This window comes from Tyto alba, unplaced genomic scaffold (assembly GCF_018691265.1).
Source record: "Tyto alba isolate M040663 unplaced genomic scaffold, T.alba_DEE_v4.0 Super-Scaffold_33, whole genome shotgun sequence".
NCBI lineage: Eukaryota > Metazoa > Chordata > Aves > Strigiformes > Tytonidae > Tyto > Tyto alba.
The window spans coordinates 1,675,658-1,703,547 of NW_024881308.1; the positions used below are offsets into that span (position 1 = coordinate 1,675,658).

General features: G+C 44.0%; 2 protein-coding genes across 2 annotated transcripts in view; both read left to right on the forward strand.

Moving 5' to 3' along the window:
• The window catches only part of FAM83C (family with sequence similarity 83 member C), a 29,276-nt gene extending 9,452 nt beyond the window's left edge, over positions 1-19,824 (forward strand). The window contains exons 3-4 of the mRNA XM_032993003.2: positions 3,641-3,765; positions 18,425-19,824. Of these exons, the coding sequence (XP_032848894.2) occupies positions 3,641-3,765; positions 18,425-19,367 (1,068 nt within the window). The 3' untranslated portion in view covers positions 19,368-19,824. The remainder of the gene's footprint in view (positions 1-3,640; positions 3,766-18,424) is intronic.
• Positions 19,825-20,269: 445 nt separating this feature from the next.
• EIF6 (eukaryotic translation initiation factor 6) lies at positions 20,270-27,267 on the forward strand. The gene is made up of 6 exons (XM_042801116.1): positions 20,270-20,467; positions 20,556-20,641; positions 21,537-21,712; positions 22,988-23,164; positions 23,778-23,959; positions 25,131-27,267. The coding sequence occupies exons 1-6, from the start codon at positions 20,361-20,363 to the stop codon at positions 25,138-25,140; spliced, it is 738 nt and encodes a 245-aa protein (XP_042657050.1). The 5' UTR covers positions 20,270-20,360; the 3' UTR covers positions 25,141-27,267.
• The last annotated feature ends 623 nt before the right edge of the window (positions 27,268-27,890 follow it).

Consider the following 27,890-nt stretch of genomic DNA (forward strand, 5'->3'; position numbering starts at 1 on the left):
TGTGGGTTCATGAGGGATTTTCAAAGAGCCTGATTTCCCCACTCAGTGGAATGCCCATCAGCAATGGTGTGTGGAGCCCAGAGCAGGCAAACAATAAAAATTAATGTGTCCAAGCAACAAGCTCTCTTGGGAACTTGCAGACTCAGAAATGCACCCCAGTATCTTGCTGGTCCCTGTATTGCCTTTCTGGCTACCACCAATCAATGGAAGTTGGGTTTTTGTTGTCATTTGTTTGTCCTGCAAGGCAAGCAGTCCTGGCTGTGCTTCTTCACTGGATTCCCTGGAGGACTGATTCTCTTCCAGCCACTATTTTTTTTTTTTTTGTATGATGGGGAACACTTCGAATTTATCCAGTTACCTCAAAACCATTCTTAACTAAAGAACAGTATAGGGAAAATTCAAAAATTATGTTTTATAGAATTCAGAATAGATGCAGTTACAAATGTCTTAATTTGCCCTCATTTTTCACCTGTCTACACAAAGATTAATGTAGAGAGGCTTTCTTCTTCCCTTATGTTGGTGGTGCTCTGTCCTTTCATGCTTCTCACAGGCCAGACACATTTCATGCAGCCTCCTCTTGAGATGGCATCTGTTAGGGAAAACTGCTTCATGCTGGAGCATGTTTGCTTTCATAAACAGCTGCATCACTGAAGTCACCTGGTGGATCTAGATAAATTCCATCTCTCCAAAATTAATTTTATTTATGACTTATCCAAGAGCCTGGATGTTGTTTTTAATTAAAATTAGAATGAGTTTACATCCATGGAGATGCCTACATTTCTTTGTCAGACTTGATGTCATGTCTTGTGTTTGAATGGCTAATTAACACTTGCCTCCCCCATTCAGTGCCTTATCTGCAGGTCTTGAGGTGAAGTGCCTCTTAAAGCTGAGGCATCTCAAGCAGTACGCTAACATACATGCTTGATATTCACATCTAAGTGGAACGAGTGTACATCTTCTATTCCTGGCTCTGAGTTGCGACAGGATGTGATGGTAAATCTCCGTTTGGAATAACTGGTGACAATTTGCGGTTTAATGGAAAATTTGGGGCAATTTCCCCTCCAGCATCTTCTAAGAACATTGTGTGAGCCTGCTGATGTCAAATCCTGGTGCTGAACATCAGCAAATCCCACAGTGGTACATTGAGCATTGGCAGTAGTCACAGCAGAAAACTTAACTGTTGGATTTTTTTCAAATGGCCATCTGCTGAACCTGAAACTACTGTCTAAATTGAGTGAGAGTGGTACCTGGCAGTCTGGCTTTCCTGCAAGACTGCAGGATTCTCATCTTGTTTGGACAATTCAGGGCCTGGATTGCCAAGAGGAAGAAGAGGATGGAAAAAATGAGCCAGATATCAGAAACTCACCCAGCCTTGGAAAGGATAGAGGGGATGAAGAAATACTCTGATGACAAATCTAAGGCATATCCTTTACCCGAGGTGGTTTTAAATTCCCTGGGGTCGGGGAGAGGAGGCTCCTCCCAGTGAGAACTAGTATTACTAAAACCTCAGCACTAGAAGAAAACAAATCCCTGTGTTGATTGGCAATAGGATTATGTGAACACCTCCCCAAGCATCCATATCTTGCTCTATATCAGCAACTTGTGGTGGCATTTCAGAGTATCACAGGTTAATGCAAGTTGTTAAGGGCCTCAGGAAGTCATTGAGTGCAACCTCCTGCTCAAAGCAGTGTCACCCGTGGGGTCAGACATAGTCGCTCAGGGCCTTACCTGGTCTAGGCTTGAAAATCTCCAAGCATGGAGACTGCACAACTCGAGACAAGACTGGACAAATACTTGGAGAAGAAGTCCAGGGAGGCTTCCCACCAAGACAAACCACAGGATGCTCAGGAACTCCCCTGAGCTGAAAATAGAGTCAGCACCACTATCAGTGGGCAGCATCATAAATAATTGCCTTCTTCCTGCTCTTCCCCAGCTGCCATTGTCCACTGCAAGAGATAGACTGTGGGGTCAGATGGACCCTGGTCTGGAGGGGATTTTCTGCCATTACAAAGCCCTGAAGGCAATGGTGCTCCTTGGATGGGCAGGGAGGCTTCCTCGGTGCGACACGAGAGTCAAGCCTTGCCCACCCTGCCACGATGAGCTCCGCAGCAGATGTTTCCAGGAAGCCCACCTCCTGTCCGCAGGGACTCTGACGGAAGAGGAAGGCTGTCAGGAATGGAGTCACCTGCCGCAGGGTGACAGCCTCCTGCTCCTCAGCCCCGAGGCACAACTTCCGTGCCGCGAGCCCCACGTGAGGCCAGAGTCCGGGCGAGCCGGTCCCAGGCTGTGTACAGGTGGCCTGGGGAGCCCACACACGCTCAACCTGCCTGGGAGGAGGAGGGAGAAAATGGGCACAGCGATGCCCATAAGCAGCTTCTGGAGGGGTGGCAGGGGTGTGGGTCTCCACCCTGCAGCGACCATCTGTAAGCAAATCACAACTATTTCTGCCTGGCTTTTGTCTGCAGCACTGGCTGTTAGGAACTGCTGTCGGGCCAGACTGGAATGTGCTGTGTTGCAGAGGGGAGGCTGCCCCCCCCCCCCCTCCCCGAGTGCCCACCAGCCAAGGGGCAAAGTGGCCCCGGCGGCGTGTGCGGCCCATGCCAACTGCCCTGGGTCTTGGTCTTTTACAGGGCTGATGCTAGCCAGGTGTGAGTTGCCCACAGAGGGATCTGACAGGTTAAATGCAGGTGGTGACAGTTGGTGACAGCTTCCTGGTGTGCCAAAGCCACTGCGGGTGGCAGGGGAGTTGGCCTGGAGGGGCAGGAAGGGATGATCCGGCAGGCCAGTGTAGGTGCAGCCTTAGGGATCTTTCGTTACATACAAGATGTTTTGTTTGGCACTGTATCATGCAGACCATGCCAGTAACTGTTTCCAGTGACTGTTGTCCTCTTCTGCCTTCTTCAACTGAGGTGCAAATAACTTTTATTATGGGCAAAACTCTCATCTTATGAAAAAGGCTCCTGATGGCTACTGAGAGCCTTATTTCCCATTTTGTGCTGGGCAGTTGGTTCTACAGGCTGAAGTTGTATCAGAGAAGTTCTTTGCAGTCTTTCAAACAGATGAGGATCAGGTCTGTTTCACCAGAGTATAGCAGCTGAAAATTTTAATATAATTTTTAAATACACTGATAAAAGACAATTCTTAAAATGTAGATATACCCTTCTGTAAATCTTTTTACTGAGATATTTTTGTTTTAAGAAGCCTGTCTCTATAAAAAATAGAACAGCACATTCAATTGATTAGGAACTGACTGTTTGTTATGGGTCAAAATTTAGTTTCAATGCAGAGCCATCAGCTAGTGTGGTTAGTTGAATATTATCAGTAGTCTGGAAGAAATTGTATAGTCTTACATACTTCAGAAACTATCTGTAGGCTCATAAAATTCTCCAATTTTTTTTTCAAATCAGCATTTGTACCTAAGTGCAACTTGTTAATATTTGCTGGCATTATTATCTTACAGAAGCAGACAGTGTGACAAAATATTTGGTATGTAGAAACCAAGAAATACTTGATGACTTGCTGTATTTTACTTCTGGGAGTAGAGCTCCTGCTCAAATGAGTCCATCAGTGATGCATAAGGGAACATTTCAGTTTAGTTTAGTACATGTCCCCTTAGCAACTCTGCTTTCTTTGGTTTCAGAACATGCGCATAAGGTGCTTGAGTGGAGACACATACTACAGCAAAGCAGGCAAGAAATTTGCAGGCCAGGTTCTGGAGAAGTTTATCCTGATTGACTGTGACCAAGTTCTTGCTGGTACATACAGGTAAGAAAAAGTAGCAACTACTGTGACAAAAACTGGTGACACAGAAAGTATTCATTACCAAAATACTGAATAATGTAGGTTTTTTTTTTTTTTTTCTCCATGATAATGATACACTGCTTTTCCTCTTCATTTCCCCTTATAAATGTCAAGTTTCATTTTGGTGCTTTACCTGCCTCTGCTCCATTGTCTTGCTGTTACCTTGCTGTTTAGCTTTCAGATAGCATTAACTGCTTGTCTGCCAACATTGACATTTCCTGGACACATCCGTCTATGAGCATTGTTTCATTTCTTAAAAATGTAAAAAATGTTCTACCAGGTCAGATGATGTTCCAGCTAGCCTGGATTCTGTCTTCAGCTGATGCTGTTTAGGGAGGGCAGCCCAAACTGCTGTCTGTGGTCCATCCCCCTTGTCCTCCCACAGCATGCATAATCATTGCATACATCCCTACTTATTTCCTTCAGTACCTGTTCTGTACCTATTGTCCATGACTTTGTCCTAACTCATTGTCTATTCTGAACCAATCTCCTACTAATTTCATGAAATGCCCCTAGTTCTAGTGCTGCAGATCAGTAAAATAGCTGTCCCACATTCAGGTAGTCATTGCTTTCAGTTTTCCAAGACTCTACTTACCCCACCTCCCTGACTTTTTCTTATCTATAGTGAAGACCTCAGCCTTTTTAGTCTCTCCTCATATGACAGCTGCTGTATCCTTCAGTCACTTTAATTATCTTTTTCTGCACCCTCTCTGACCTCACTATGTCCTTCCTGAGATGCAGAGACCAGAACTGCATGGAGCCCTTAAGACATGGTTGCACCAACGTGTTACAGAGAGTCAAAATGATGCTCTCTGCTTTGTTATTATCACCCTTGCTGACAGTGGCCAACATTCACTGAATTTTCTAGCTGCCATTGCACACTGAGCTGATGATTTCAGAGAACTGCTGACGATGATTGATGCTCCTTCCTGAGCTGTTCCAGGCTCAGCATTATACAGACCTGTTACAGATAATTTCTCCCTGTGGGTACAGCACATTTTCCTACACTGAAGTTCACCTGCCACATATTTGTCTACTTGCTCAGTTCTGCGAGATCCTTCTGGATTTCCTCACCTTCAGTGAGGTATTCAACCAGCCAAAGGAATTGAGGATTCTCTGCAAACCTGGGGATTTCACTGCACCCCTCCATGCCTGAGCTCACCCGTGTCGTGGTTTGGGCCTGGTTGGCAGCCAACCACCACGCAGCAGCTCTCTCTCCCATCCCCTCCGGCAATGAGAAGGGACAGAGAGCCAGGCTTGGGGTCCGAGATAGGACTGGGATGGGGAAAAAATTCCCCTTTATGGTCACGAGCAAAAGGCAGACTCATTAGGGGAAGAAAAAAAAGAACATACATTTATTACAGACACTAACAACACATAACAGAGTAGGACAGTGAGAAGCATTGCCACATCTTGAGAACACCTTCCCCCTACCCCTCCCTTCTTCCCGGGCTCAGCTCTGCTCCTGATATCTCCACCTCCTCCCCCAGTGGTGCAGGGGCAGGGAATGGGGGGTGCAGTCAGTGCTGCCACTTCCCTTATCTTCGGTGAGGGGAGTGTCCAGAACTTGTTCCTCCTGCTCCATCGTGGTCCCCCTCTCACAGGAGACAGTCCTCCACAAACTTTCTCCGACTTGAATTCTTCCCATGGGCCGCAGCGTTCCCCACACTGCTCCGTCATGGGTCACTAACTTCCTCTGACTGGATTCCCTCCCACGGTTGCAGCCCTTCCCGAGCTGCTCCGGCGTGGGACTCCCCCGCATGCTGCAATCCTCCCAGCACTGAATTACAGCAGCGGGGCTGCCTTTTCCCACAAGACCCCGGCCTTCTTCGGGCACAGAACCTTACTCAACCAAGCAGGAGCCACAGGCCATAAATCAATGTCTGATCCACCGTAGATCTTCATGGGAGGCAGGGGGGCCGCCCTGCCGTCTCCCCACAGGATACAGGGGGGTCTCTGCTCCGGCACACCTCCCCCCTCCTTTCTTCCTCCGTTCCTCCACTGACCTTGGTGTTCACGCAGCTGCAGCGACTCCTCCTCACAAGTCCCACTGCCCATCACCACGTCCCTTCTTAAATACGTTATCGCAGAGGCACAGCTGATGGGCTCAATTTTCCAAACAGAAGTGGAGCTGGCTTGGAGCTGGGGGAGCTTCGAGAAGCTTCTCACAGGGGCCACCCCTATAGCCCCCTCCCCTGCCACCAAAAAACTCCACCATTCACTCAACCCAGGACAACCTGTAGGATGAAAACCAGCCCCAGGAGCAGTCTGGGGCCTCACTGCTGATTCTCACCCATGCTGAAAAATGACCATTAAGCCCTACCCTTTGCATCCTATGCTTTCACCAGCTCTCGATCCATAACAAGATCTTTCCTCCATGCCCATGGCAACTTAGTTTCTTAAAAGGCTTTGGTGTAGAACCGTGTCAAAGACTATTTGAAAACCCCAAAATACATAGTTGACTGGTCCATTTATCCACATGCTCACTGGCTCCCTGACCAAACTCCAGCAGGTCTGTGAGGCAGGGCTTGCCTTTACAGTAGTCCTGTTGATGTTCTTCCAGGAGGCTGTGCTTCTCAAGGCCATCAGTAATCTTGTTCTTCACAGCACAGACTGCCACATCCCAGGGTGAAGGTCAGCTCCAGTGATACGTGGGCCTCAACATTACGTCCAGAGCACTCTCTGTAGATGGGATCATCTTGGAAACTTCCCAGTCCTCAGCAAAGCAGTCTTTGCAGTGGTCCTGGTACACAGGAGTGAAACACCTCTCAGTGTCACCAGCATTAGCACTGGGTGCAAAAAATTCATTGAGGTTCTCTGCCATGGTCTTGCCATCACTGAATGCCTCTTTTGACACATAGGTCTCAAATGGGCCCACCAATTTCTTACCTGCCAATACAGTATTTTTGAACAAACTACAAGCCGTAGTCATCCTGGGTTTTTTGGACTGCTCCTTTTCATCTCTTTTTGACTAATTGCTGTATTTTTATGTAGTTACCTTTCATGAAATTTAATATCCACATGCTGCATTTAATTAGATTGCTCTCTCCCACTACAGAAGTTAAATTGTGTTGTAAGCTTTATTACAAATGGACTCTTCCACTTCTACCTCTGGAACTGAGTCTTATGCATCATTCCAGACCACATCCTGAATAGCATCTCTTCCTGTGGGTCAAACAATTTAGAGTAGTTAATTCTGTCAAGTAATAATTTATTGCTTCCAAAGAGTCTTTCTCCACCGCTCATTCCAGTGAAGCATTAACCTAGTATGTATATAAGTGGATGAAATCTCCCCCTATTACTACCTGTCCTAATTTGTGCAGCCTTTGTAATCTCAGTTAACATTGTCTGATCACCATCACTGTTCTGATCAGAGGGTTGGGAGTACTGTTCTTGTACTATATTTTTATTACTAGACTCTGAGTTTTCCACCTACAGATCTTTCCCAAAATATTTTCAGGCTGTTGCACAACATATTATCCTTCACAAACATTGTAACTCCCCAGGACAGATTGTTCAGATATTTCTGTGAATTTGGTGCCCTGGCAATACTTGATTCTCCTTCCACCAGGTCTCCTTGAACACTGCTCTCCCTCTCCTGTTCTCTCTTTTCCATCTACCAGCCAGCACATTCTGGACCCTCAGTCTAGCAGTTTCCTCATCAGTGCTGTAGCTCCAAGCTGCATTTCTTCTCTGCTTATGACTTCATCATCTTCAAGTGGGGAGGTCTCACCTTATCAAACACTGGCAGTGAAAAAAATGGAAGTACCTGGTTGAAACTGGTTATGTAGATTTTTCTATATAAGCAATATGGAGAGCAGTGTCTGGTGGCATTTTGCCTATCCTAAGACATGTCTCTAAGAACAATGGAGTGATTCACTGCCTGGAAACATCTATCCATCTCCACTGACTGCAGGGGGTGTGGATTAGATAACTGAGACCACTCATATATGAATGACTAAAACTGAGCATGTGTCAGCTGGATTGAACTCCACAGCTGGAGGAACATCTTATTTCCCTGTGGCCCAGAGTCAGGGTGTTGCTTAAAACACAGATTCAGTTCTCTGGGTTAGCTCCTCCCTCTGCTGTGCTGGGGCAGGGATTTGTGTCTGTGATGGCTCTCTTTCTACAGATCTCTGTATAGCTGAAACTTCTTGAGTTCTAGAAGACAATTATTCAGTTGGATAGGGTTTTATATCTGATTCTCTGCTGTTCCAGTAAGCACATGATGTTCTGGACTAAAAGAAACAGTGTCTCTTTGTGGAATTTGTTCAACAGAGGTCAGAAACACTTGCATGGGAGAAAATAAGGAAGTCTGCTACTGGGTATACTGCAGCCTGGCACTATACCTAGTATAGTAGATATTCAGCTTGCTCTCTCCGCAGATGTGAAAGCTAGATTAAAAGGAGGAGAATAGTTAGGGAGTAAAGCCAAAGATCCAGGGTGGATCCAAGGGTGTCTTGGGATGATACAGGAAAGAGGGTAAGAGTGTTCTTAACCCAGTGGCAGGTTTTACAGTTCAACAGTCTTATGTGCAAGGATCAGAGGTTTCAGAACCTCTGGGGTTATATGTTGTATGGACTTCTTTATGTCCAATTTGCCATAGGAGACTTTTCCCCACCATGGTTACCCTCTGGCAATGGGTTGTGCAGTTTAATTTATGTTTTGCGTGAAGAAGTGATCCATTGTATTTACATTAGACCTACTGCTAGATAATTATATTTGATAGCCCCAAATTCCCATAACCTGTGCACAGAAAATCACTGTATCCTATTTACTTTCTTGACTACATCCATGATTTTGTCCTCCTCCATTATAATCCCTCATGTGAATAGTCTCTTCTTCAGCTGATGTATCCTGCTCAGTCATTTCAGGTGCAAGAGAACCTCCAGACCTTTAATTATAATGTCTATCTTTTGTGAGACAAATTGACCAGAACTGCATGAAGTGGTCAGGATATCCCCACCCACTACACTTTAGCACTGTAGTATAACGGCAACTTCTGTCTTTTCCTCTGTCCCCATTCTGGCAGTTTCTAGTCTGCTACTTTCCTTTTTGACCAGTGTTAGACATTGAAGTGATTGCTTTTTTGAACTGTCCATGGGAACCCTGACCTCTTTCTTAAGTGTTAATATCTGAGAACTCATCAATCTACAGAGACCGTCAGAGTTTTTGCAACAGTTTGAATTTATTTACATTGAATTTTGTCTATCATTTTGTCACTTACTCACACCATACTATAAGATCCTCTTGCAGCTTCTGATTATTCAGGTTTCTTTTGACCACCCACAATAATTTTGTCATAAGCTCTGACATAGATTGTTTCTATAATTTTTCAGGACTTTTCTGAATATGTTGCACAGCAGCAATCCCAGCACAAAACTTCTGGGATTCCAGTGGATAAATTAAAACTATTGCTAGCATTTGTATCCCTTCTTTGATCGACTGTTACTCCTCAGGAAGACCTTCCTTTGTACTCCATGACCACTTAATTTTTCTAGGGGTCCTTGCTGAACAACCATATAAAAATCTCTGAAAATTCAAGTATCCAACATCAAGCAGATCATATGCATCTGTGCGCTTGCTGCCTCCTTCAAAGAACTGCAGGAGGCTTTTGAGGCATGGCTTCCTTCCACAAAAATATGCTGAGTCTTCAGCATTATGATTATAGTTATTTATGCATCCAATCATTTTACTCTCTATTTGCTTCTACCAGTTTGTTCAGTATGGAAATAAGACTGTCTGGTTTGTAGTTTTCCAGGAGCTCTTTAAAAGCTTCACATTTACTACTTTCCATTCCTCTGCTACTATGTTCAATTTTAAATGATAGGTTATTCACTAGTTAATAATTGGAAAATTGCTGACTTTCAGTTTTTGAAGGCTGTTTAATATTTTCCTTTAATGCACCTTTTAACTATGGTGATGACTTGGATGTTTTAAAATGTCTTTATTTTGACAGGTACGTTTTCTCTGAGACTATAATATAGCATCTTTAAACGATTGTCATGCTGCCTCAAGCATTTAACCTTTTTGGTTACTCTTTTAAATTTCTTTTTAATAGCACTCCTCACTTTCTCTTTTAAGTTAAATATTACTGTTGTGGATTATTTTGGTCCTGAAAGAATATTTTATATGGGTACATCATGGTTATTTTTTTGCTGAGTGGCCTTTCCAAGGAAACTTTCTGAACTGGTAATGTTATTTCTCCTTTTGCTGGTTTTCTGGTTAGTTTTTCTAAAAACTCATTCATTTACAGTGTCTAAAATGCAGTTTCTGCAACTTCCCTAGGACTGGTCCCCATTCTACATGGCTATAACTGAATCTCCCTTTATTCGTCTTCTTTCTGCCTTCTTAGCCTCTCAGCACTTCCTAGGATGTCATATTTACCATCAGCTTAGAAGTTTCACAGTATAGCCCTAATAGTGTTTTTCCTATTTGAGAGTGGAATTTTAATCCAACAGGAATATATTTCATTTGTTTGATATATCATTTACCTTATTTGACTTTTTTTTATTTTTAAAATGTATTGTGCCCCTGCCCCAGCAACATATCCTCTATTTGTCCTTTCTGTATAATTTCTACCCTTGCTGTTATACTGTTCCTCGATTTCCCCCTACTCAGTACATTTCTGAGATACTTCCTGTGTCAGAATCATAATTTCACCTCAGGTATTTCACAACATCCATCCATTTCTTTAGCTCATAAAATTTATGTAAGTATGTGAACATTTCCATCTGATCTGTTTTTTCACCATCATGCACTTTTCTAAACACAGTTTAGAATCAATTCCAATTTATTAATCAATTCTGATTTCCTACATAAGTGTCACTGATTTCCATCCCATCCTTATATCACAATAGTTTTCTTGCTTTTATTCTGAAGGTAAAGTTGGCAATCTCAAACTGTGTGGCCTTCTACACATTACAGCTTTGCTCCAGATTCTAAGTTAAAGCCTCCCTGTATCTTCCACATTACACTGTGCATCAGCCAGTGTTGGAGAATGGCTCAGAGACAAGGGTCCTGAGCCCACCGAGCAGTTGTACGATCAGAGCCTGTTCTAGGGGCTGATGCTGCCTCACTGATGCTGGGCCCCACTAGGGTTTGCCTGCAGCTGCTCGCAGCTGCTGATACAGGGGGAATGTCAAGGACGCTTCGGCCCTGTGTACCGTGGTGTGTCGAAAACAGGTTAAGGGGAATTAGGAATAGTGGTCTGAGAAACCTAGTGTTATGGTAACGGTGGTCTGAGAAACATTGTGTTATGGTACTGTCGTGTATCGAAAACAAGTCAAGAGGAATTAGAAATAGTAACCTGAGAAACTTAGTGTTATGAGAAGCTTGTGCTGTACGCTAACTGCAAGTAGGTGGACCGTGCGAATACGACCTTTAGACCTTAAGCCAATCAGCTAGTGACTAGTAGGCATAATAATTATCATTGTCTGTATAAATACATGTACCCTGGACCAATAAGGACACATGGTGATTGATGCTCTATCTTCCACATTGAACCCATCTCGGCGTGTTGTTCGTCCGCGGCTCCGCAAGCCAGGTTTCATTTATGTTAAGATGGAATCCAGATTTCTTTATAGAGTTACTATATTCCTACAGTTTTCCATTTTCTTATGATTCTACCATCCTTTCCCCTAACATAATTTCCATAACCATGTCCTGAAATGCTCTTTTAGTTCACTGTCCCATTCTCAGCATGGAAGAGGGAACATTTTATAAGGCTGTCAGTAAAATCCTGATCTTTTTTAGCTTCCTACCTACGTGCTTTTATTTCACCCCTGACACTCATCCTATCTCTTTTTATGTTAATGAGACCTATACAGACATTGACCAGTGGCTTTTCTGTAGTGCTGCATAACTTAGATCCAAATGCCTCTACTATCCATCTCAGTGAGCACCTCACTTAATTCTTTGCTGTCATCCTGTCTGAGCATTGAATCATGGAGCACTACATCTGTGTGCTGTCTGTCTCCCATGGGCACTAACACAGTTTAGTACCTTCCATATAGCTTGGTTTGTACAGCCTGGGTAAAATTACCATGCTGACCAACAGCTGTCTCTTTTCCAGTCTCAACATCTCCTGTTCCTCAGAGGATTCAAGTCAAGTGAAAAGATTACATTTCTTGTAGGCCATAATGTAGTTCATACACCCCCAGGATATTTGCTTTTTTTCCCAACACTGTGATGCTACAGACGTGTGTTTTCCTTAAGACATGCTCTAACCTCAAGAGCTGCTGCCTACTCATTCTCTAGCCTGTGTTGTTCACCTGATCATGACTGCCTGGAATGTATTTTCTTTTAATATTTTCCTGTTGAACTGCATCAATTCTTTTCAGAACCTTTTCCAAACTCATATCTGTGCAGTCCCTCTCCATTGGTCTATTGGATATGATTTGTGAATTTAATGACCGTGCACTCTTCTGTTATTTAGGCTGCTCATGAAGATATTGAATAGCACCAGAGCCAAGATGCTAGATCCCCCTAGAGTTTCAATACATTCTTCTGTGTTGACAGTGAATCCAGATGTCTAGTCTCTCTGCATCTGCTCTTGCAGGGGGGTATTTTCCTACTCCATCCTTGACTATTCAGGTATTCAGTAAGTGTTTTTTAATTCTTCAGCTGTAAGAAGAGACTCTTTTCTCCTCAAATGTACGCTCAAATCATGCGTGAAATCCATTTTTAGTCTCTATCCATCAGATTTTCTCTTCTGTGAGCCCAATATGCAGTATTCCATGCATGCAGTGAGAGTAGTATACATATTGACCTTTTCATACTGAACCCCATATGTTGATACTGTTGTTCTCTATGCTACCATTTTCCTCGATAGTTTTGTAAAAGCCCTTCTTATTTCCCAAAATACTCTTGGCAAGCTGAATTCATTCTAACATATTGCTGCCTATTGGTATGAATTGGGCATGTTTTTGGATAATTTTCTAAATATGGGAACCAAGCTCAATGCTCATACCTCAAACAACCATATGCAAATTATTTTAGACTGCTCCACTCTTACGTGTTTACTGATTAAATACTTCCCTGTGTTTTCCATCCTTAACATTATCTTTCCTCTAAATGAGGACAAGGAGAAAACAGGGTTCATTGAGATATCTAGGAAAAACTATAAAGTCCTAAATATAGTTATTTAGTATTATTCTGGGCACCAGAAGAAATAGTATGTTTCTATGAGCATTTATCTAACATAACAGAGTGAAGGATATGAAGACATTTACCAATGCAGCAGACGAGAGGACCCTTGGGGCAAATGGGGCTAGAGCTAAACAGAATCTTGAGCAGGAAAACTAGAGTAAACATTTGCCAGGTTAGGACTAAAGAAAAGAGGTGATATTGTCAGCCTGAAAGGGAGTTATGTGGCTGTTTGAGTTGCCTTAGAGGAGATTAAATTGTTCAGCTCAAAATGGAAGATTGTCAAGGTATCAGTATGTGTCTTGCCACTGGCACAGAGGGGAAGGAGCTCATTTTATGCTATATTGTAATGAAAGAAACTCAAGATTTGGGGTTGAAGCCGACAACTGGAACTGAAAAGTGAGGAGAAAGTCAACAGGATTACAAAAGCTCTGCAAATGGCTTCAGTACAGAAGAAAAAACTAAGTACATAAGTGTTTGGTAATGAACAGCTAACGCTACATGGGTTTGAAGCTGGAGGAGGCTTGGAATTTCTTTAGCAGAGAAGTGCTCATACTCTCAGGTATCCATGCCTCACGCAAGAGGAAAGAGCTTTTAAGAGCAAATTCCAGATCTAACTCGATGAACAGTCACCTTAAGAAAGAAATTACATTTAAGCAGAAAGTGAGTGCATAAGGAATGGAAGGCACAGTATATCAGCAAGGAAACCCCAGGTCAATATGTGTAGCAATAAAGTGAGCATTGCCAGAAGATAAGTTATATATAACCTTGTGGAGCACACCAAAGCAAAGAATAAGTCCTCAGGTGCATAAAAAAAAAAAAGTGAATCGAGAAGAAAGAGACAAGGCATACTGTTGTAAGGATGAATAAGAAATAAGAAATAACTGAGATGTGATGCCCAAATTAACTGAATACAATGCACTGATTTTAATCAAAATGAAGATGAAAAATGAAAAATGGAAATAATTTCAAGTGCATTGGAAGCAAGCTTAAAGAGTTTACTACAATACAGTCAGATTGTTGTCATCTTATCAAAGGAAAGTCACTTGAAATTAAAAGTCTAGTCACGAGTGTTATGTAGTACCTACATTTAGGAATGGACAAAAATGGTACACAGAGGTTTGTATTGGCATATGGAAAGAAAATAATGCCTTTAAGCCAAAGCAACAGGAAAGAAATAAAAATGAATAAGAGAAACTACTGAAAGAAACAAAAAACCTTTTGCTACAAATTGGTGTCTCCTCAGTTGGAAACAGGTGAAACAAAGAAGCTGAGTGTGAAGAACTGCAAGTCACCTGTACAGCACAGCTCTAGAAAGGCCCCTGCAACACTAGACTGTATTGCAGTTTTACAGAAGGGCACACAGGAGAACTAATCCTGCTGTCGAGAAGGCGGCTGGGGCTGAGCCCTCGGCCGAAATACTGCAGGGTGCGCTGCTCGGCCCCAGCCCCAGCCTCGGGAAGGGTTGGGGGGGGGTCCCCCCACCTCCTGGGAGGTGGTGGTGCAACTCCATCTCCTGGCCAGCGGCTGAGCTGCACGGGATCCCGCAGGGCTCCTGCTCCTCTCTCTGAAAGCAAAGCAGGGAAGGGGTCCTCCCCTCCAGCCAGCCTTTCCCAGACTCCTGTAATTTGTGCCCCAGGGTGATTCAGAACTGGATACAGGATCTCTGTGTGCAGCAGTTTGTTATGGAAAAAATACAAGCAGGAAAATCCTAACGTTTTTAGAAATTCATGTGAACTTTTGGCATCCACAGTGAGGAGCTCCGCAGCTCGCCTGTGTGTTGTGTTGTGCAAGGAAATACCTCTTGAATTTGTAACCCGTTAATGTAATTCAATGCCTTGTTTTTATACCAGAAGAGACCAAGAATGATCATTCCCTGGCTATCTCCTCCATGCTATTCATGGAGAAAAAGACCTTTGTCAGTTTGTAGTGATGAGAATAGCCATGGTTGGCAAGGCCACATCATCCTATCATGGAAACCTGTACTATGGCAAGGGGGGGCTGTGCCGTAGGAGAGACTTGGATGATTCATTCCAGGTCCTGCCATGACACAGAGTGGGCAGGCCCCCATTGGATTGGCATGGGAAACTGGGACACGGTAATGTCTGGACTGGGGAGGGAACTGTAAGAAGCATCAGTGGCTGGGACAGTCGTAACGCCAGTATAAGGAGTGTATTGATGGATCGGTGGCTGCTCCCCTTACAGGGGAAAGGACAGGTGAGAGGTACACCCAGCCATCTCATCTCGTGTGTTTCTGTAGGGAGGCAGTACTTGGATCAGAGGGTGCTGGTAGAAGATGGAAGGTTGAAGTCACTTCTTCTGGAGAGGGAAGGAAAACCTAAGCAAGACCTGTTGTTTACCTCCTGCTGAGGTGAGGCCAGAGGCCTCGATGGGTAGCTGTTGTGATGTTCCTGCTAGACCATTAAAGTCTGAGACATAAGACCTCCTAGGCAGAATGAGGAGGACAAATATGACCACTTGCACAGCCTGTTTCCAGGTCTGATGGCAACGGTGGTGCTAGGCTGGGTGAGCAGCAAGCATTATCTTCCACCTGGCTGCCCTGGGCCCTCTTGCAGTTCATGGGACAGTGCTAACAGCGAGAGGGATGCAAGCCTGTCTCTCCAGAGGAGAGGGTGTTCAGCCAGCCCTCTGAGCACATTTGTGGTTTTGAGGAGTTCAGGCGAACACAAGTGTATGTGTGAGTGGAGTAGGTCCTGAGTTGGGATATGTCTAAGCACTGTGAAGTGCAGACACAGCACTCTTGTGTAGAAGGGTAATAGCTATAAGCAACATGAATGGGAACACCGGCACTCCGGGGAGCCAGGCAGTACACCTGGGATAGATGTCTTTGACATTAGCCTGTTGATACAGACTACATGAAAACTCCTATCTGGACTCTTGGATTTCTTCAAAGAACTCTCCCAGCTTCGTGAGAGATAATTCCTTTGCAAAAGCCACCTTTCCTATTATAGCATATTCACCTATATGGCCATTAATTGTATTCTTTAGAAGAATCTCTACTAATTTGTGCTGGTCCATTATGAGAATTAATGGTCTGGAACATTTTAAAAAATTATCATATTAGCAACCTTCCACTCTTCTGATAACCAAGATACTTTCAAGTGAGAGATAACACATCCTGGTTAGTAGTTGAGCTATTTCATCCTTGCATTCCTTTGGCGCTTTTGGGTTAATATTACCTGGTCCTGCCAGTTTATTAGTATCTGCTTTGTTGATATGTTTTCTAATTTCTTCTACAGAGATTTCAACAGGAGACTGATCCTCTCTTATGTTCTGTATAAAGGTGGGTTTAGGGCAGGGATCATCCCAAGCTCCTGCACAATAAACACTGATGTGGAGGAATTATTTGAGCACTCTGTTACACATAGACCATGTGCTAGCCCCACAGAGAGCTGAATATTATTTCTTATGGCTTTTTCAATGTGTGACCCAACCTTTTGGAAAGATGGGCTTTCCAGACTTAATAGCTTCTCTTCTGTCATTTAGCCATCCCAGCTATTTTCTCTTTTTTTTTTTTTTTTTTTTTTTTTTTCCCTCATGTCTCTCTCTGGAGTTGTATGCATTTGATTTGAGCCTCTGGTATGGTATTTCTGAATACTTTTCATGCCACCCACAAGGGTTTTTCACTCTTACTACTTCTTCATTATTACTTAATTTACCTGGTTTGATATTAAGCAGGAGAGTATTGATCTTTTCATTTTATGTTGCTCTTTGGGAGGTGTGTATGCTGAGTGTAAGTATACTGCTTTCTTCAAAACAACATTATGAACCATAACAACTGCACACTGCTCAGGAACAAGCCAAGAGCTGTTTTTCTGACTGAAAGTTCCCAAATAGCTGTCTTGTGAAGTGAACACTGATGAGGTCCCAAAGCATAGTTCCAATATCTTGTCCCAAAATTACATTTACTTGTGAGTAAATTTACTTTTACATTTACTTACTACAATTACAATTGCTCTCCTGTAGTTTCTGTGATTTCATCCTGCTCTTGTCAAAGTCAGTATCTTGCTTTAGCAGCTGACAGTGCAGCCCTAAGGTGGTCCTTCCATGTGTGAAAGTTCTGTTTAATTTAACACAGTTAGTCTGCTAGTGTAGATTGACTATAGCAAGAATAAAAGAAGCAGCTGATGACTTGGATGACCAGGACCCTGGGGAGTCTACTCTGTAAGAAGAGTTTCCCTGTTTAATCTAGGAAAATGAAGATTGAGAGGAGAAATGTGGTTACTATCTGTAGATACATGAGGGGAGAGCTAATTAAATTACAGTTTTGGCAGAAACGACAGCTTCCGTTAAACAGATAAGGAAAATAGCAGAGTGGCAATTAGTGGAAGTTTTTCCCCAGCTGGAGGAAAACCTAATTCTTTATAAAGTGGAACATAACAACCTCCCAGAAAAGATCCCAAGACATTGTACTGCAAGAGCAGGGACTGGACTTGCTGAGCAAAATACTTGTGAACTTCTAACACCATGCATCTCTTAACTGGACAACAAGGAAAAGATGGAGAGTCAGAGGAATCTCACAGCAATACTAATGGAAAGCATCATCAGCCTTTCCGTCCTGAGGTATTCCTGTGGGGCTCTGGAGACTTCTGCTCCTCAAGGCAGTGCCCAAGATCTCCATTCCTCACCCTCCTGCCTGCCTAAGTGGCTCCTTCAAGTCCATCACATGTTGCAGATGGTAAGGACATGAGAACATAGCTCCTGTCAAAGCAAGGGAAGAGAGCAGGAGACCAGGCATGCCTTGATATCCCCCCAAAACAAGTCTCCTCACCCTCTGTGGAAGGTATGGTCGCAGTGTACTGTGCTAGCCAAATGCCAGGCTAGAAAGTCTGCAATACAAGTTGGGCAGAAAGAGCTCTTCAATGCCCCATGTTTCGTATCTCATTGTCCCACAGCCACACCATCTCCAGAAAGTTGGAGATCTTCCTGACACTGTCTGCTTGATACAAACCACGCACACCGCAGTACCTGCCCTGCATGGACTGACAAGCCTCCCCACAAATGGTTAGCTGGTACTCTCCAACACACAGACAGGATGAGGAATGGGAAATGATGGTTCCTTGCTTATGGGCAGAGAGCACTAACAAGAGGAAGCTGGAGAAGACAAGAGCTGAAACATGCTGCCATGCTTTTCAGGCAGGGACCAGTTGCTGCCCTACATCCTTCATAAGGCTAAGGAAAGCCAGCTGATATTTCTTGTATTTCTTGTTCATTGTTTATATCTTCATACAGTTCATTACATCACTGAGCTGAAATTAAATTACCATTTTAAGGTTCTTCTTTTGTAATTCTGTAATGAGTGCCTTAATCTCTACAAGTAAACTCACACTTGCATACTTCAGAGAAAGTTTTAATGACATAAATTGGGTAGCAATACATCACTTGAATGTTAAAATCAATGCTAGGTATAGTCACACTCTCTGAACTAAAGATACATGTGCTTTTTTTTTTTCAGTTTCACCTGGCTTTGCAGCCAAGTCCACACCAGTCTGGTGACCCACTTCCGTGGTCAAATTGTTGCTGAATTTGACAAGGAATTCCGGTACTTGTATGCAGAGTCCAGAGCAGTGACCAGCTTCTGCGTGCCTGATCCTGAAACATGTCCCTCTTCTCAGAATACCTCAAAAGTTGCCAACTCCCTTTTAAAGCCAGCACAGGTGAATGATGCGGAAACCTCAAGCCCCTCCAGCAGCCTTTCCAACATAAGCATCAGAAGCATAAAAGTGTCTCCCTTTCTGAAAAACTCCAACTGCAATGTACAGCAGGAAAACCAAGATTCAAGCTCTGATTCTGGTAATAAGAAGGGGAAGGAAGACACATCTCTGAAGCCCGTTTGCCCTAAGCAGCAAGGAGAACCACCAGACTCAGCGAACAGTCCTCCAAATAAATCTACCCCAGCCTTGTATCACAAATCAAATCTCATGACAGCAAGGACATTCTTGCAGCCGGAGGCTTACCCTGCCCTGAACTCCACTAAACCTAGTTATCAGGGGGACAGTAAGGCTGACAGCAGCCACTGCTCCCCACTAAGCCAGGAGCAGGTATCGCAGTCCCTTTCAGAGGGCAGCAGTAGCAATGGGACAAGCATGAAGCAGAAAGGGCCTGCTGCTACCTCCAGGGAACCAACAGCAGAAAATGACAACACTTTTGATAGGATGGAAAAAAGACAGAGTCCTGGACAGGGAAAACTGGACCTGCTATCCCCATATAATCAGCTAAAACGAGATAAAAAGCCTGTAGTTCCTTGCTATGATAAACTCACTGAGGACATGCTGATGGAAAAGAACAGCGCATATGGGGCTGAGAAGCGAATGACTCTCGGGCACAGTAAGCTGGATCTGATCACCAAGTACAACAAGTTAAAATCTAAGCATATACACAGTCGATTTGAACTCTGACCAGGCCTCAAGGTGTCCTTTGGTCTTATTTTCAAGTGGTTGCTTTTCCCCACCAATCATCATATCTGGGACTTGAAATCAAAATATGGGTGGTAGATTAGTCTCATTCCTATTAAAAGGTGTCTGTGCTGTTTCTAATATACATAGATAACTGATTCAGATGAGATTAGCAAGTACAGTTCAAATTTTCAATTACAAGATCATTACAGGAGAGAAAATGACATAAACATAATCCACACTTCTATGTTCTTTTTACTCATTTGGGAAAGAACCATTTCCCCCCAAACACACATCAAAACCACTGCTACAGCTGGGAACTGTTTGGCCACCGAGGTCTTCAGGGTGAACCCAGGTTCTCTTTGTACTGTGTGATTCCTCCCCCTGTATCCATGTGCTGAAAATGAAATGGTCAAAGGCAGGGTAGCCTTGTTAAAAATAAAGGAGCTGTTCTGCTGGAGAGAGCTGTGTTGGGTCCCTGGTGGGGAGGTGAGCACTCTGCGTGTGGCCAGGGCCCCTCAGTGCTGAGCGGGGCTGTGGCAGGGGGACACGGGTGGCATGTCTGAGCACATGGTTGATGTTGGCACCCAAGCGGTGCCTGCAAGCGGGTGGGATCTGCACACGCGTGGGATCTGCGCATTCTCAGCACAGGCGGCAGCCAACCCAACTCATGCCTGGACACGGGTGGCCCCTAGACGCGAGTGGCATGCTGCGGCTCTCGGGTGGCGTGTGCGTCGTGGGTGACGTGTTTGCACGCAGGTGACACGTTCACAACCAGGTGCTGCTGGAAGGGCGCCGGGTCAGGCCGCTCCCGCTCCCGGCGGCGGCGGCGCCTCCCGTCCGGTGGCGGCGCTGTCCCCGCAAGGCGCGGCCGGGGCCGCTCTGCCCCGCGCCTGCCGCCCGCCGGAAGCGGAAGCGGCGGCGCCGCGTGCGCCCTGCAGGGGTAAAGGAGGCGGCTGCCGGTGCGGCCTCCCCGTGGTGCGGTCCGGCCCGGCCATGGCTGTGCGCGCCAGCTTCGAGAACAACAACGAGTTGGGCTGCTTCGCCAAGCTCACCAACGCCTACTGCCTCGTGGCCATCGGCGGCTCAGAAAACTTCTACAGGTGAGGGAATCCCGGGGGTGGGGTGCGGCCCGGCCCGGCCGCCGCACCAGCCCCACAGCAGTGCCCTAACGGCGCTTTCTCCTTGCAGCGTTTTCGAGGGGGAGCTCTTCGGGACCATCCCGGTGGTGCACGCCTCTATCGCCGGCTGCCGCATCATCGGCAGGATGTGTGTGGGTAGGTGTCGGTGCCGCCCTTCGCCCCCGGGGCGCGGGCCCAGCCGGGGCGCGGGCGCCGGGAGAGCCCGGGGGGAACGGGTAAAATGGGCTCTTGCTGGCTTGGTGCACACTGTGGCATCCTCTGGGTTTAACTGAGGTGCGGAGTCCAGCGGGCAGCACCCCGCATCCTCAGGGGTTTTATTCCTATGCTTCAAGTGTGTGAAGAGAAGAAATGAAAAACTAGAACTTGCCCAGTAACAAAGAGCTGGGGTAGTGGGGAGTGTTTGCCACTCAGGGCTTAAAGACACACATAAGCCTGCTTTCTGGTAAACTGGCAGAAATCCCGCTTTTGTTAAGGCTGATGGTTCAGTGCCAGCACTGGGAGGGCAGAGCCCGGGGAGGGAGGAGGTATTAACAAATGTGAAAGTCAAAGAAAAGTTTTTCATTTGCCTCTGATGAGTGAGACCCAATTCAGGCAGACAAACTTACTGCTTGAGGTTTGTTTCTGTGAAAAGAATGTCTTTGTCTATCCCATCTTACAGCTTTGCCACGGTTAAGTATTACAAACAAGCAGCATCTGTATGTTTTGTGGGGCAGTTGGCATCTGGAAGGGAAATTCCTGGTTAAAGTGTTTCATTGAGAACTTCAGGCTTGCTTTCGTTTTGTTAAAAAAACAAGTGATGAAAGACAGTGCCGTTCACCCATTTCAGGTCTGAGATGTGTCTGTGCTTCATCCTGGTTTTTCCTTACCTGTGGTGCTGTGTTATTTTTAAATCGTAACATTCTTTCTCTTGGGTTGAATTCTGGGCTTGGGAGGAGTGAAGAGCCCAAGGACAATTCACGCTGTTACATGAACATCAGGAAAGTAGAAAGTCCTGGGGAAACTTTTTTTTTTTTTTTTTTGGCCACTTTAGGAAACAGACATGGACTGTTGGTCCCAAGCAGTACAACAGACCAAGAGCTTCAACATATCCGCAATAGTCTTCCAGATTCTGTACGAATTCAACGAGTAGAAGAGCGTCTCTCAGCACTGGGCAATGTCACTACCTGCAATGACTACGTAGCTCTTGTTCATCCGGATCTTGACAGGGTATATGGCTCTGTAATGCTTTTCAGTTCACAGTGGGTGCATGTGACATGATTGCCAAGCTGCAGTTTGTTTCTGTAGATGTTGAGGATCGCTGTAGGTAGTGTGGGCATCGGGAGACCTTTGCTAACAGCTGAGCTAATGTCCCGTAGGAGGCTGTGCTGCCTCATGTTCCCTTTCTTCTGAAGAGAGAAGTCTCAGAATTGGATTTTGGACTTATAACATGGTTTCAGTTGATCTGTTTTTTTTTTTTTCCTATACTTATCTTTATTTGTGGATGTGGACTGTGCCCCAAATATAGTGTGTGCCCTCTTGTTCAGCATGCTGTAGTGAATGCCCTTTGTAGAAGGGAAGGACTGAGATATGGAAGTATATTGTCAGATGCAATTTGCTTTGCATATGTTAAATTGAATGAATTAAGGAGAGTGTGCATGTTTGTTATAAAAAGATCATAAAGAAGAGTTTTTAGTCAGGACCGCAGCAGTAGTTACAAGCTACTGCTTAGCTTGCTGAAATTTGTAATAGTTGAAAGAGGCCACAGACATCGTGGTGGTGGTGTGCATGTTTGCCAAATGAAAGGTTCTTGTATGAAAATTTAAAATAAGGCAGAGGATATGAAGCTGCTGCTACTTCAAGTTGGAGAACTTACATCTTAATAGCATTGGAGAGAGGTGTGTTGTGTGGCTGCAGGTAGTGAAGGTCCTTACAGTGTTTGCTTTCAGTTTGGTGATGAAGAAATGGGACTTGGTGTTGGGCCTGCAAAGGGAAAAAAAGAGGGGGTGGAGGTAGTAGTCTTTGCAGTAAATTGTGTTTTACATACGTGTAAAAATTAAGGTAAGGTGGCCAGACAGGGAGAAATCAAAGTAATTCACAGTGAAAACCTGGAGGGGAAGGAAGTTCCTAGAGTTATACAGAAGGATAAGACAATTTTGTCCCAGTGGTCTGGGAGAAAAGAGGACTGGTTCAGAGGAATGTCCAGAGAGCAGGTATTGACACAATTGATGTAGTGCCAGCATCCTCCGGGAGGGGAGAAGAGCATTCCTCAGCAAAGGCACGGCGTTGTGTTTGGTTACAATGTCCCAGCTCAGCGTGCACAGGTAACTGGAAACAAATGGAGTGTAGAGGTTGAGTCAGCATTTTATACTGATCAGATTGTGGAAGTGTTGGTGGGCTTTGAAAGGGGAGGATCCCAGCTGATAGATGTGTGCAGGAATAGCTTGACTTCAATTTCAGTGATACTGTTTTGCTGATAACTTTATTCTCTCTTTCCATTTGCAGGAGACGGAAGAGATCTTGGCAGATGTACTGAAGGTTGAGGTTTTCAGACAAACAGTAGCAGATCAGGTGCTGGTAGGAAGTTACTGTGTTTTTAGTAACCAGGGAGGAATTGTGCACCCCAAAACTTCAATTGATGATCAGGATGAACTGTCTTCGTTGCTTCAGGTTCCACTAGTGGTAAGGCATTTGTGGGTTTCTGTTTTCTCTTGCCACTCCCCTTCAACCTATTTCTCAGTTTTAATGTCTCTACATTTCATGGGTCCCTAGATACTGTTTTCTCTGGAGGGCTGTTCCAAGTGGGAGATCAGAAGACTTGAATGTGGCAAGCCTTATGAGACATTTTCCCTGTCTTTTCTGAGTCTGGATAAGCTGCTTAGCACCTTTAGTTTGCTTCTGAAACACTGCTCTCCTGGGAGTATGCAAGTTGTGCTGATTGATTCATACAGAAAGTCAGATTGTCTGTGGTTTGGCCAAAGGCAGTGTTTAAAATAAACTAATAAAATTCTTTGCCTGCCTAACCAGTTTTGTGAATTTCACAGTTGCTGTGCCTGTATGCTTCCTATTTGTTAGATTTTATTTCACTGAATATCACACAATTTTCTCTCCAGAGATTAAAGGCTGTCCATTAATCTTTTTATCTGAAGTTTTATAACTTTGTTGATGGCAGAAGCTTTAATCTTTTCAAGAGTGTGCTTCGAGGCCCTCCGCCAAAGACCCGTAATGAGGTTGCCTAACAAAATGCATTGCTGGCAGCGTACCCTGTTAACACTTGCTGCTTTGTTTTTGCCAGGCTGGAACGGTGAATCGTGGCAGCGAGGTCATTGCAGCAGGAATGGTTGTCAATGACTGGTGTGCCTTCTGTGGGCTGGATACAACCAGCACTGAGCTCTCCGTCATCGAGAGTATCTTCAGGCTGAACGAAGCTCAGCCGAGTACCATTGCTACCAACATGAGAGATTCCCTGATTGACAGGTGAGGAGGATCCAGGTCTGTGTATAATCATGATCAAACCAAGATTTTATAGCAAAACTAGCTGTTTTCACAATTGTTTTTTTTCTTTTTAATTTCCTCTTTCCTTTGTTGGGTTACTGACAATGATTACCTTGTTGCAAAGCAGTTTTGTTCCTTGTAGCTGATGAGTCTGCTTAGTCTGGTGTGGGAACTGTAAGGGTTTTTGTTGCAGTTGTAATACTTTTTGTGAGAAATAGTATCCATTTTAACTTTCAGATACCTCTTTTCCCTAGCTGTTCAGTGCTTAGCTATGACATAAATGGATTTTTTTTTTTAAATAAATCTTGTTTTGAAAGTTAAAATGCCAGTGACTTTGCTTGACATCTTGGCTTTTGATTGTTGTAACCCATAAAATTATTATTTCAAAAGCCTAATACAGCTGTTTCTGAAGCCAAAAAGACTGGAATTTGTCTGCTGCTGCCTTAAATCTTTTTAATTTAAGATTGCTGCCTTAAATTTTTTTAAAGCCTTTTTGTCAAAGGCTTTGTCCAAGTTACCTTTTAATGAGAGGCAGGTTTTCTTGTTTTCTGCCTGGAGTGGTTGTGATGTAGGACCTTCTCCATTCATTAGTGTATGCAAATTTTTAAACAAGGTTTAGGCATACGTATAGATGAATGTCCTATGTGCACTTCATTTGGGCTTTCGTGTGATTACAACTCTTACTATCGTTGTTGTGGTGCTAGAGGTGTATTGAGCAACCTAGGCCTAGCCTTGTAACTTAGTGGCTGAGTTCTCAGTTATTGTGAGAATGTATGAGGCTGGTTTATGGTGTAAGGAAACAATAAGGAATTCCTTGGATGAAGAACCCTTTGAAAGAGTTCTTTGCTGCCTCTTTACAGTTCCTGAGCGTAACAGCTGTAATTAAACTTGCTCTGAGCTTTTGATAACTACCTAGGCCAGACTTGAGTGTACATTTTGCCTTGCCAGCTTGACAAGTCTGTTCTGATGGCTGGCTGTTAGCAGCTGCTAGGTCTGCTTCCCTCTTTTCATAGACCCTTATGTTCTAGGAAGGGAAATTTCTACTGGCCTTTTGTAATTGGAAGTTGAGAACTGACTGTACTGGTGTTTTGAAATACCTTCTGCACTCCCTGGCACTCATCTGCTAAATCTCCTTTCTGTTTTGTCTTTTTAGCTTGACATGAGCAGTGTTGGTTCCTGCTTTCTGGAAAGCTCCTAAGGAGTGAAGTGTCAAGTTGCACTTTGGATTACAGACATCTAGATGTTCTGATGTTTCTGCAGGCCTAGCCCAAGGAAGAGGCTACACACCCAACCTTTTGTCATGTTTTGTAAACTAAGTATTATTACAAAAACTGACATATAACATACAAAAGTTACAAATAAGGAATACTCTCTATCCCTTTGACATCTTCCAGTTCTTCCACTGTGCTTTCTTGTTTTGTGATGCTGACGAAGCTCCTCAAATTAGCCTACAATATTTACTCTTGTGGGTCTTGGGTATTAATCACTAGAGATTATTTTGCTTTAAATAATGCACAGCAGTCCTTTTCAGCACATACATGGCACTGCCCCTTCTTTCCACACTCCTGCTAAAGAGGGGTGTTGCTGCTCTAGGTAGACTTAAGAGCCCCTTGTATGTTCAATAACAAAAATACAGTAGTTCACTTGCCACAAAATAATTCAGAAGACGTCACCTGCTCTCTTGCTCTGACTCGCAGCTATTCCCACAGGGTCAGTGACTCTGTAGTGTTCAGCTCTGATTAAAACTGGAGTTTCTCAAAGTAAGTCCAGGGACTTCTAACAGCAATGTGTTATTATATATAAACATACGTGTTATGACATATAAACAGCCTCTGGAACAGTGGTATTTGTGCTATCTGCAGCTGCCTGATGGCATTTGTGATGCTTCTGAGGCATCTGCAAGAGAGAACTTAGAAAAGCATGCTATTGCCAGTGGACTTAAATTTGTTCTACAGGAGTTAGCCACTTATGCTAGAGACTCTTAGAAGTCAGCAAATCAAAAAACATTTAACCCACCTCATCTGGAGTTATCTTGGAGACAACAGTTAAGTAATGTGGTTCTAACCAGTTACTCAGTCAGATGTTAGAGATTTGGGAGCATGCTAATTAAGAGCTCTGCCCTTGTCAGGGAGTGATGATGACAAAAAGGAACTATAGGTACTGCTTTCATGTAGAAGATGGTAATTTGCCTCTTAACAGCTGTTGCTCACTGATCTCTCATTTGAGTTGCTTTTTTTTCCACTTGCCCATTAAAGGTGTACTGAAGGCAGAGAAATGCTTCCACTTCCCATCCTAAAGGTATGTGGAAGCTCCTTGCTTGCTTCCACAGAGCTGCATTACTCTCAGCTGGGTTCCCTTCAGGAGTGCTGTCCTGAAGGCAGGGTGGGAAGGAATCTTTTTTGGACCTGGTGCTTCAGTATTTGCAGAAAATTAAGTAAACTTCCATTTTTGTTTTACTGCCTGGGTGTTTAGGGAAGATTTTATAATTTTGGGTTGATTAAAAGTTGCTCCTTAAACTTTACCTGAAAGTTTGCCATAGGATCTTCTCTGTAGCAGTGCTGCCACCTGGGCTGTCTAGAACGGTAACTGAGCCAGGGACTGCCATTTCCAGACAGCTCACCTTTCTTCTGCCATTGGGGAAGTCTTAAGCAGCTCATATCTCCTTACTACTACAGGTAACGATTTTTAGTGTTTATGGCCCCTTTGATACAGTGGACTAGCTTTCTTGAAACTGACTCCAGGTCTCCTCCTCTTAGCATATCTAACTACTTAGAGTGAGAAGCTGCTTTCCTTTGGCCACCGCCCAGGGCACTCTTCTTGGGTATAAATGGCAAAGAGTGACTGTTGCCATCACTGCTAGCATGTATTCAAGTATGAAATGAGTAAGGCTGAAGTTTTCCTCTGTAACTTTTTTTTTTTCATTCTGGCTCATAGGCAGGAATCCTGGTTTATATTGGTGACCTTGATGTGTGTTATGTGTTTAAAAATTGCCTAGAGGTAAACAAGAAAATAATCCCATCTCTGTGTAAACCAAATCCTTAAATAGGAATGATACTGTTACAGTGTTGGAGGTTGTGATATGCTGAAGAAGATTGGAGACAGACAGAGCAGAATAGGGTAGTGCTAACTGGTGTGTGACCTCTTACACAAGTTGTGTTAAAGCTTGGGAACTGGAAGGTGGCAAACGTGATACCCACTCTAAACAAGGGTTTGTGGGAATTCTGAACTAGTAAGATGGACCTATGTACAGGGAAAACAGAAACTATAATAAAGAATGGAATTACTAGAAATGTGGATTCATGATATCATGAGAGAGTATAAACTTGGTGTTTTAATGGCAAGTCATGTCTTGCAAGACCTGTGGAGTTCTTTAAAGGAGTCCACAGAGATATGGAGAAGGTCTGTTGTTTGTCTTTCCAAAAGACATTTGTCAGGTCTTTGTGTCAAAGGCTTTTAACCACCCTGGGTGAGTGATCCCATGGAATGAGCGAGAGGCCCTTTTGCATGCTTGAGGATTGGGGGAAAAGAGTTAAATGTTTAGATTTTCCAAGTTTCACAGGGAGCTTCCCTGGGAGTTACGATGTTCAGCATTACTGTCCTGTTTAGGAAAGGCAGTGGATTAGTGCAGGGCAGTTTGTCTGTGCTGACTGATGAGTAAGGATGAGGACTGACTGATGGCTTAATAGAAAGGTCAGTTCAGTGCAGCTGAACATAAAGTGAAGCATGCTGTGGCCGAGAATCCCAATTTCATACCTGTAGTGATGAACTCTGAGCAGTGCAAGAGCAAATTCTTGGTCTGAAGGTATGTACTTGAACAAAGACATGTGCTCAGTCTTCGGTAACAGTCAAAAAAGCAAACTATGTTTGGAGTTAGTAGGAAAGAAAGCCCAAACAAAGCATCATTATTTGTAAA

What these genes read in the sequence shown, in the direction of transcription:
- EIF6 (XM_042801116.1), top strand. Translation starts at nt 20,361, where the DNA reads ATGGCTGTGCGCGCCAGCTTCGAGAACAACAACGAGTTGGGCTGCTTC. An exon ending in GGCTCAGAAAACTTCTACAG is followed by an intron (nt 20,468 to 20,555) that starts GTGAGGGAATCC and finishes TTCTCCTTGCAG; the next exon opens with CGTTTTCGAGGGGGAGCTCT. An exon ending in CATCGGCAGGATGTGTGTGG is followed by an intron (nt 20,642 to 21,536) that starts GTAGGTGTCGGT and finishes TGGCCACTTTAG; the next exon opens with GAAACAGACATGGACTGTTG.